The sequence below is a fragment of the Nerophis ophidion genome, linkage group LG28, assembly GCF_033978795.1.
Source record: "Nerophis ophidion isolate RoL-2023_Sa linkage group LG28, RoL_Noph_v1.0, whole genome shotgun sequence".
NCBI classification, from domain to species: Eukaryota; Metazoa; Chordata; class Actinopteri; order Syngnathiformes; family Syngnathidae; genus Nerophis; species Nerophis ophidion.
The window spans coordinates 18,629,421-18,640,552 of record NC_084638.1 but is presented as its reverse complement, the minus strand read 5'-3'; the positions used below and the strand labels follow the sequence as shown (position 1 = coordinate 18,640,552).

Genomic DNA, 11,132 nt, shown 5'->3' with positions numbered 1-11,132 from the left:
ACTATAAATATACTCAAGAAAAAGTAAAAGTATGTTGTATAAAAAGTACTCTAAGAAGTACAATGTATCCCAAAAGTTACTCAAGTAGATGTAATGGAGTAAATGTAGCGTGTGACTACCCACCTCTGTATGCAACTATCCATTTTCCTGTGACGTCATACAGTGCTACCAAAGTAAACAAACAACGGCGAATACCACAGCAAGATATAGCGACATTAGCTCGGATTCAGACTCGGATTTCAGCGACTTAAGCGATTTAACAGATTACGCATGTATTGAAACGGATGGTTGGAGTATGAAAGTATTGAAGAAGAAACTGAAGCTATTGAGCGAATAGCTATTGACGCTATTCATAGCCATAGCATGGCCGAATAGCTGCGTTAGCATCGCCGGTAAAATGTGCGGACCAAACGATCAGGACTTTCGCATCTCGTGACACTGAAACAACTTAAATCCTTCGATTGGTAAGTGTTTTTTTTGCATTAAATGTGGGTGGAAGTAGACGTAATATAGTTGCAAATGCATCTGCAGGTTATCCATACATCTCTGTGCCATGTCTGCTTCAGCACCGCCGGTAAATAGCATGTTAGCATCGATTAGCGTAGCGTGTTAGCATCGATTAGCTGGCAGTCAACATCAACAAAACTCACCTTTGTGAATTCGTTGACTTTATCGTTGTAAATGCATCTGCAGGTTATCCATACATCTTTGTGCCATGTCTGTCATCGCCGGTCAAATGTGGAGACACTTTAGTACATTCAATGGGGGTCTGGCGGCAGACACTTTCGCATCTTCGGGCCAGTGGTGCAACTTGAAACCCTCCCTGTTAGTGTTGTTACACCCTCCGACAACACAACAATGAGGCATGATGTCTCCAAAGTTCCAAAAAAAAAGTCGAAAAAACGGAAAATAACCGAGCTGAGACCCGGTGTTTGTAATGTGGAGAAAATGAAAATGGCGACTGTATTACCTCGGAGACGTCACGTTCTGACGTCATCGCAAAAAGAACGATTAACAGAAAGGCGTTTAATTCGCTAAAATTCACCCATTTAGAGTTCAGAAATCGGTTAAAAAAATATATGGTCTTTTTTCTGCACCATCAAGGTATATATTGACGCTTACATAGGTCTGGTGATAATGTTCCCCTTTAATGAGTGTTGTTAAAAGAAAAGGTGATGTAACACAGTGGTGAACATGCCCTTTCCCAATTACTTTGGCACGTGTTACAGCCATGAAATACTAAGTTAATTATTATTTGCAAAAAAAATGTAAGTTTATGAGTTTGAACATCAAATGTGTTGTCTTTGTAGTGCATTCAATTGAATATGGGTTGAAAAGTATTTGTCAATCATTGTATTCCGTTTCTATTTACATCTAACACAATTTCCCAACTCATATAGAAACGGGGTTTGAATATATATATATATATATATATATATATATATATATATATATATATATATATATATATATATATATATATATATATATATATATATATATATATAGCCAACACAGCAGAGAGGACGCCCCTGCCTTGCAGATTCCCCAGGGGTTGTACCAACTAGTCCTTTCAACAATTTCTGCAGAGTTCAAATTTAACCACGGAAACTGTGGCAATTGCTGAGACCATTCTATCCATCTATCTATCTATCTATATATACACACATATATATATATATATATATATGTATATATATATATATATATGTGTGTATATATATATATATATATATATATATATATCCTACTCGATGGTCGCCGCGGTGCGCGCTGAAGCGTCGGGCGCGAGCCCGGGTGGAGCCGCCGCGGGTGCAGATCTTTGTGGTAGTAGCAAATATTCAAACGAGAACTTTGAAGGTCGAAGTGGAGAAGGGTTCCATATATATATATATATATATATATATATATATATATATATATATATATATATATATATATATATATATATATATATATAAATAACAGTCCTAACAGTCCTTGACGTCACGCTTGGTGAGGAATGAGTTGCGGGCTGGCTTAAATTTGACTGATTGTATCATTTTGAGCATGTCGTTCTCAAAGTCCTTTAATTCCTTGGCTGTGGGTGGGTTCTTGGTAGATTTGAATCCGTAAGTTTCCTTTTGCGTTCCTTTTGTTTCAGGGTGGAGGAAAAAGTGTGCTTTCCACCGCATCCTTCTTAGGAAGTGTTCCGTCTTTTCTATGAGTCTTTCCTTGTAGTCCTTCTGCGCGGGTATGGGAATGTTCTTCGTGGAGTAGTCTATGCTGAACTTTTCCATTTCGGATCGTCGTACAGTGCTCAACAATTGTCAATTTGGAGCAGAATCAAGGACAAAACACCACTCAACCAATGGAGAAATACAGCAGCAGTAATCAAATGGTTTAACAACATCCAAGACAAACAACAACACAACTTTATCTCCTTCGATATCGAAGAATTTTACCCTTCCATCACGCAAGACCTACTGACCCAAGCACTAAACTTCGCCTCGGACTACGACTCAATCACAGGCAATGAAAGAAACATCACCATCCATGCAAAGAACACCATACTCATCCACAACAGTACACCATGGCAAAAAAGAACAATTCAACATTTGACGTTACTATGGGGAGTTTTGACGGAGCAGAAACGTGCGAACTCGTTGGGAGTTTCCTCCTCTCCCAGCTTGCTAGCCTCAACCTGAACCTTGGTATTTACCGTGATGACGGACTGGCAGTGTGCCGCGCCTCGCCAAGGAGCAGCGAGAACACCAAGAAGCGAATATGCCAAATCTTTAAAGAAAACGGCCTACGGATCACGATTGAAGCCAACAAGCAAACCGTCAACTTCCTCGACGTCACTTTCAACCTGAGAAATAACAGCTACCAACCATTCACGAAACCCAACACAACACTCCAATACGTGCACCATGACAGCAACCACCCACCCACCACCACGAACAGAATACCGACCGGAATTAATAAAAGGCTATCGATGCTGTCATCTAGCAAAGCTGAATTCGACCAAGCAACCCCCCCATACCAGAAAGCACTTGATGAAAGCGGATACAACTTCACCCTCACCTATGAACCCACTCCAGGAAACCAACCAAAAAAGAGCAGAAAACGAAACAACATCATCTGGTACAATCCGCCATTCAGCAAAAACGTCTCAACCAACATCGGCCGCAAGTTCCTCACTCTGATCGACAAACACTTCCCCAAAGGCAACACCCTAAGAAAAATATTCAACAAGAACAACATTAAATTGAGCTACAGCTGTATGAATAACATACAACAAATCATTTCAAACCACAACAAAGCAATTGCAAAAGGACTGCCTACCCCCAGACTAAACGACTCTGAAACCAATAAGGAATGTAACTGTCGCAAGAAACCTGATTGCCTCCTCAACGGAGGGTGCTTACAGGCATCAGCCATTTACCAAGCAAAGGTAACACGCAAGGACATTAACACATCCGACACGTACGTAGGATTAACCGAAGGAGCGTTCAAAACAAGATGGAATAATCACAACGCCTCCTTTAGAAACCAGACTTTGCAGAATTCTACAGAACTCAGCAAACACATTTGGAACCTCAAAGACAATAATGTTGAATATTCAATAACATGGCAAATTCTTGCATCCAGCACACCTTACAACAGTGGTAATAAAAGATGCAACCTATGCTTGAAAGAGAAACTGTTTATTATATATCATCCAGATCTATCATCCCTCAACAAGCGCAGTGAAATCATTTCAACATGCCGCCACAGACGGAAACAGCTCCTAGGTAACACATGAGCCAATCACCACACCCTACGCCTGCCTGTACCCACCCACTCTGTGCCCTATATAAACCATTGTATGTGAATGCTTCCATTAAAATCTCCTGATGATTGAGGGAACCCCTCATGAAACAGTTCTGTAGAGATGAAGTAGTCTTGTGATTTTTCCCACACCTACATATATATATATATATATATATACATTTATAAAGGGACAAGCGGTATAAAATGTATATATATATATATATATATATATATATATACATTTATAAAGGGACAAGCGGAAGAAAATGTATATATATATATATATATATATATATATATATATATATATATATATATATATATATGTATATATATAGATAGATAGATAGGGCGGTCTCAGCAATTGCCACGGTTGCCGTGGTTAAATTTGAACTCTGCAGAAATTGTTGAAAGGACTAGTTGGTACAATCCCTGGGGACTCTGCAAGGCAAGGGCGTCCTCTCTGCTGTGTTGGCTATATACATATGGTAAATGGTTGTTCTTGTATAGCGCTCTCTACCCCTTTTTAAGGAGCCCAAATTGCTTTGACAGTATTTCCACATTCACCCATTCACACACTGAATGTTTGCCCTAAAAAAAAAAAAAAAAAAAAAAAATATATATATATATATATATAGTACTGCTTGTCCCTTATATATATATATATATATATATATATATATATATATATATATATATATAGTTCTCCTTCAACAGCATTGTGCTCTTAATCACACATATGTATGTATATATATATATGTGTGTGTGTATGTGTGTATATACGACTTCCTCCCACTTCCAAAGACATGCACCTGGAGATAAGTTGATTGGCAACACTAAATTGGCCCTAGTGTGTGAATGTGAGGCCCTGCGATGAGGTGGTGACTCTTCCAGGGTGTACCCGCCTTCCGCCCGATTGTAGCTGAGATAGGCGCCAGCGCCCCCCGCCACCCCTAAAGGGAATAAGCGGTAGAAATGGATGGATGGATATATATATATATATATATATATATATATATATATACATACACACACACACACACACATATATATATATATTTATATATATATATATACATATGTATGATTAAGAGCACAATGCTGTTGAAGGAGAACAATTTCAAACATGTAGCTAGCGTCTTTCCGTCAGCTACTGGGACTGAGAGTTAGCATGCAGCAGGTGATGTTTCGGGAACGTTGTCACAACTTGTTTACAAAGTCTGTAGTTTGTTTACTGGGATGCTCCTTTATTCAACTGCTTTCTTTAATAGTGTTCCACTAACATCAATACTAGCTAAAATGTTTTGTCATATCATCAAATTGATTGCTGGCTGAGTTGTCAGTGCTAGATGTGAGAGGTATCACTACTCTTTATTTTTGTTATTTTAATTTTATCTTTGTTATTTTTTATTTAGGATCCTCATTAGCTGGTTGCCACAACAACCCACTAGTCTTCCTGGGGTCCACAACTCAATATAATTACAAGTACAAGCATATAATAACTACACAATAAATACAAAAATAAAAGCCTCAATAAGAAAACAGGCAAACAATTGCTGGCCAAACTGTTGTACTGAAGTACGTTGTTGTTGAAGAACAAAGATTGTTTATTAGACTTAATCTTCATTAGCCAAGCAGCTTTGTGTTTTTGATATCGATATCAACAAGTAAACACCATGTTTTTTTATGCACTTCTGAGCCCCTGCCTCCAAAGAAAATAATGTTTGCCTTGGTACTCTTCCAACTTGCCCGGTGCCCTAAAATATGAGCCCTCCTTTAAGGCAACACTTGCCTTGACCTTAAAAAGTAAAAATTGGAGGCCTGTATATATATATATCCATCCATCCATTTTCTACCGCTTATTCCCTTTCGGGGTCGCGGGGGGCGCTGGCGCCTATCTCAGCTACAATCGGGCGGAAGGCGGGGTACACCCTGGACAAGTCGCCACCTCATCGCAGGGCCAACACAGATAGACAGACAACATTCACACACTAGGGCCAATTTTAGTGTTGCCAATCAACCTATCCCCAGGTGCATGTCTTTGACTTCCAAAGACATGAAGTGGGAGGAAGCCGGAGTACCCGGAGGGAACCCACGCATTCACGGGGGAGAACATGCAAACTCCACACAGAAAGATCCCGAGCCTGGATTTGAACCCAGGACTGCATATATATATATATATATATATATATATATATATATATATATATATATATATATATATATATATATATACATATATATATATTTTGAGCAATTCCTTGTTGTGTAATGTTTTATTTTCAAATGAGTTTGCACTGAATGGCAACAAAGCAAGTAACGACAAGAATATTTAAAAGTGTCATATATATATATATGTGTGTGTGTGTGTGTGTGTGTTTTGTTAAACCACCAATAATAATAAGCTAGTCATTGATTTTGGATTTTTTGTTTTTACTTTAAGCAAGTGCTGTTGGCCTTGCAATGAGGTGGCAACTTGTCCAGCGTGCAACCCACCTTAGAAAATGGATGGATGGAAGTTGTAAACAAGACACTTTAAGGTTTGCGGCCATTGTGGTTAGATTATATATAACAAATGTCATTTTCTTGTCAAACAATCAAATAGAGAGTTAGTAGAGATGTGAGAGTAAGAAGTCAACAAACCTGTTCTGTGTAACACAACTTGATTTTTCTTGAAAACAGCGTCCAGTAGTCGATTGTTCTCCTCCTTTGTTCTAGAAAGTTCCGCCTCGTATTCAGCTATCGTTCTTTCTAACACCACAAATATTTCTTCAACAGCAGCAGTTAGTCGCTCATCCACCAACGCTCTCAACATTTGTAATGTAGACATGTTCACACAATCACAACACTTTACTCTCACACTTGATCTCCACTTAGCGATGTGTTTATAACGTCTGCGTCTTCTGTTAGCAGCTAACAAGCTAAGCTAACTAGCGAGCTAAGCTAATTAACAATAAACGAGCACGAGAAGCAGCAAAGTGCTTCTTACGCACTGCGACGATTTTAACCTAGAAAAAATAATTAAATATCTACTTTATGACATTAATATTTACAAACTGGAGAGCAAATGACGACGCTGCTTATTTCTTTCTGCGTCAATGTGCTTTCACGACAGTTCGCACACTTGACGTTACCAGACGGTACCACTCTGCTTTCGCGAGATGTGTCATGCGCAGGAGAGTCAAAGGAACGTTGGAGCTTGTTTGCATATCAAGACAGACTGATATATAATAACCAATATATTTAAAACCAAAATATTTCAATAATAAATACGTCAATACAAAGTATATTCAAATACATATATACACATTCACACAAGTATACTTAATGTATAAATATATGTAAACATTAATTATCGTTCATGTTTCATGTCTGTGTACAGATCTCTGCAGTTTCATAAATAATAATGTATTTTTTAAATAAAGTTGGTTTCGTATGTAATGGTTTATGATGACATTGTTATTGAAATACAGATGACACAAAAGAACCATGGTAAGTAAGTGTGGCAAAACAAGTTGATGGAAGTGACGTCGAGTACGCGCATGCGTGGATCGATCGGGTGATAAAGCAAGATGGCGTCTGACGGAGAAGTCCTAAACGCGGGCATTATATTTCTGTATTCTTACATATATGTTGTTTAATAGAGTACACACGGTTAATAATTGTTTGTAGCCGGATACATTAGTCTGAGCGCACTTTGACACTTCTCCTGTTTGATAGCTTCATTTAAGGTAGCTTGCAGCTAGTGGAGCTGGCTAGTTAGCTTAGCTTGTTAGCTGCTAACAAAGAGACGCGGAAGTTATTTAAACATCGCTAAGTAGGGAACTAATGTGAGTGTAAAGTGTTGTGATTGTGTGAAAATGTTTGAAAGAACGATAGCAAAGTACGAGGAGGAACTTTGTCCAACAAAAGAGGAGAAGGAGCGACAACATCAACTACTGGATGTCTATTATAACAAACATCATCAAGTTGTGTTACACAGAACAGGTTTGTTTACTTCTTACTCTCACATCTTTACTAACTTTATATTTCATTATTAACACTATGTTTTAAATATATTGTGTATAAGAAATGTGGTTGGCTTGTGACAATGATGTACATACAGTCGTGGTCAAAAGTTTACATACACTTGTAAAGAACATAATGTCGTGGCTGTCTTGAGTTTCCAATACTTTCTGCAACTATTATATTTTGGTGATAGCGTGATTGGAGCACATACTTGTTGGTCACAAAAACATTCATGAAGTTTGGTTCTTTTATGAATTTATTATGGGTCTACTGAAAATGTGACCAAATCTGCTGGGTAAAAAGTATATATACAACAATGTTAGTATATTTCCAGCAATGACGGTGGGCATGGTGTTCCTGGTATTAAAGGCCTCGCCTTTTCTCTTTCAAACATATTGCTGGGTATTGTGGACAAAAAACAGCTCAATTATTGTTTCAGCTAACATCACATGGACAAAGATAAGACCTTTTGGAGTAAAGTCGTGTGGTCAGATGAAACAAAAATTTAGCTGTTTGGCCACAATACCCAGCAATGTGTTAGGTGGAAAAAAGGAGAGGCCTTTAATCCCAGGAACACCATTTCTACTGTCAAGCATGGTGGTGGTAGTATTATGCTCTGGGCCTGTTTGTCTGGGTGTTTCAACAGGACAGTGACCCTAAACACACGTAAAAGTCCTGACCTAAATATATGGACAAATTGTAAAATGGTAAATGGGTTGTACTTGTAAAGCGCTTTCCTACCCTTTTTTAAGGAGCCCAAAGTGCTTGACAGTATTTCCATATTAACCCATGCACACACACATTCACACACTGACAGTGGGAGCTGCCATGCAAAGCGCTAACCAGGACCCATAAGGAGCAAGGATGAAGTGTCTTGCCCAAGGACACAACGGACGTGACTAAGATGGTAGAAGGTGGAGATTGAACCAGTAACCCTCAGATTACTGGCACAGCCACTCTACCAAGTTCGCCACTTTGTCCCCTCAATGCTGAAGAAACAAGTCCATGTCAGAAAACCAACACCATTAGCTGACCTGCACCAATTTTGTCAAGAGGAGTGGTCAAAAATTCAACCAGAAGCTTGTGGATGGCTACCAAATGTGCCTTATTGCAGTGAAACTTGCCAGGAGACATGTAACCAAATATTAACATTGCTGTATGTATACTTTTGACCCAGCACATTTGGTCACATTTTCAGTAGACCCATAATAAATTCATAAAAGAAGCAAACTTCATGAATGTTTTTTGTGACCAACAAGTATGTGCTCCAATCACTCTATCAAAAAAAAAAAAAGTGTTGTCGTAAGTATTTGAAACTCAAGACAGCCATGACAATATTTTCTTTACAAGTGTATGTAAACTTTTGATTACGACTGTATATACGTCTGGTACTTGCAAACGTGTGGCTGTCCTTGGTCTGTCGAATTTAACTACCCATAAAAATGAGTTACCTCTCTGAGTCTATTTGTATAATAAACTCAAATCGATCCTTGTGTATATTCAGTAAAAAAAAAAACATACCATAAATAAATATAAGCAGCAATAAAAATATACTTTTACATGCTTCTACACATTCTATTAAAAGGGAACATTATCACAATTTCAAAAGGGTTAAAAACAATAAAAATCAGTTCCCAGTGGCTCGTTGTATTTTTTGAAGTTTTTTTTCAAAATTTTACCGGTCCGGAATATCCCTAAAAAAGCTTTAAAGTGCTTGATTTTTGCTATTTGCAATGCGACTATCCATTTCCCTGTGACGTTTTACAGTGCTGCCAATGTAAACAAACAATGGCTGTTACCACAGCAAGATTAGGCGACATTAGCTCGGATTCAGACTCGGATTTCAGCGGTTTAAGCGATTCAACAGATTACGCATGTATTGAAACGAATGGTTGGAGTATGAAAGTATTGAAGAAGAAACTGAAGCTATTGAGCGAATAGCTATTGATGCTATTCATAGCCATAGCATGGCCGAATAGTTGCGTTAGCATCGCCGGTAAAATGTGCGGACCAAACGATCAGGACTTTCGCATCTTGTGGCACTGGAGCAACTTAAATCCGTCGATTGGAAAGTGTTTTTTTTCGCATTAAATGTGGGTGGAAGGAAACGTAATATAATTGCAAATGCATCTGCAGGTTATCCACACATCTCTGTGCCATGTCTGCTTTAGCACCGCCGGTAAATAGCATGTTAGCATCGATTAGCGTAGCATGTTAGCATCAATTAGTTGGCAGTCAACATCAACAAAACTCACCTTTGTGATTTCGTTGACGTTATCGTTGCAAATGCATCTGCAGGTTATCCATACATCTCTTTGCCATGTCTGCTTTAGCACCGCCGGTAAATAGCATGTTAGCATCGATTAGTTTAGCATGTTAGCATCGATTAGCTGGCAGTAACGCCGCAACCAAATATGTCTGATTAGCACATAAGTCAACATCAACAAAACTCACCTTTGTGATTTCGTTGACTTTATCGTTGCAAATGCATCTGCAGGTTATCCATACATCTCTGTGCCATGTCTGTCGCCGGTAAAATGTGGAGACACTTTGGTACATTCAATGGGGGTCTGGCGGCAGACACTTTCGCATCTTCGGGCCACTGGTGAAACTTGAATTCCTCCCTGTTAGTGTTGTTACACCCTCCGACAACACACCAACGAGGCATGATGTCTCCAAGGTTCCAAAACATAGTAAAAAAAAACGGAAAATAACAGAGCTGAGACCCGGTGTTTGTACTGTGTTGAAAATGAAAATGGCGGCTGTATTACCTCGGTGACGTCACGTTCTGACGTCATCACCACATGAGCGATAAACAGAAAGGCGTTTAATTAGCCAAAATTCACTCATTTAGAGTTCGGAAATCGGTAAAAAAAATATATGGTCTTTTTTCTGCACCATCAAGGTATATATTGACGCTTACATAGGTCTGGTGATAATGTTCCCCTTTAAAGGCACAGATAACATCCATCCATCCATTTTCCTACCACTTGTCCCTTTCGGGATCAGGAGGGATGCTGGAGCCTATCATAGCTGCATTTGGCGGAAGGCGGGGTACACCCTGGACAGGTCACCACCTCATCACAGGGGCAACACAGATAGACAGACAACATTCACACACTAGGGCCCATTTAGTGTTGCCAATCAACCTATCCCCAGGTGCATGTCTTTGGAGGTGGGAGGAAGCCGGAGTACCCGGAGGGAACCCACGCAGTCACGGGGAGAACATGTAAACTCCACACTGAAAGACCCAGAGCCCAGGACCGAACCCAGGACCTCTGTATTGTGAGGCACTGATACCAGTGTTTCCATAAATAGGATTGGTATCT

The 11,132-nt window shown here is 39.1% G+C and overlaps 3 protein-coding genes across 3 annotated transcripts in view; 1 reads left to right on the top strand and 2 right to left on the bottom strand.

The window, feature by feature from the left end:
- LOC133545440 (zinc finger protein 391-like) overlaps nt 1-6,962 on the bottom strand; it is a 15,367-nt gene extending 8,405 nt beyond the window's left edge. The window contains exon 1 of the mRNA XM_061891046.1: nt 6,439-6,962. Within this exon, the coding sequence (XP_061747030.1) occupies nt 6,439-6,625 (187 nt within the window). The 5' untranslated portion in view covers nt 6,626-6,962. The remainder of the gene's footprint in view (nt 1-6,438) is intronic.
- The window catches only part of LOC133545393 (zinc finger protein 501-like), a 399,721-nt gene that overhangs the window by 257,022 nt on the left and 131,567 nt on the right, over nt 1-11,132 (top strand). The gene's annotated exons all lie outside the window — the stretch shown is intronic.
- Nucleotides 1-11,132, bottom strand: part of LOC133545460 (gastrula zinc finger protein XlCGF52.1-like) — a 119,192-nt gene that overhangs the window by 79,458 nt on the left and 28,602 nt on the right. The window lies entirely within an intron of this gene.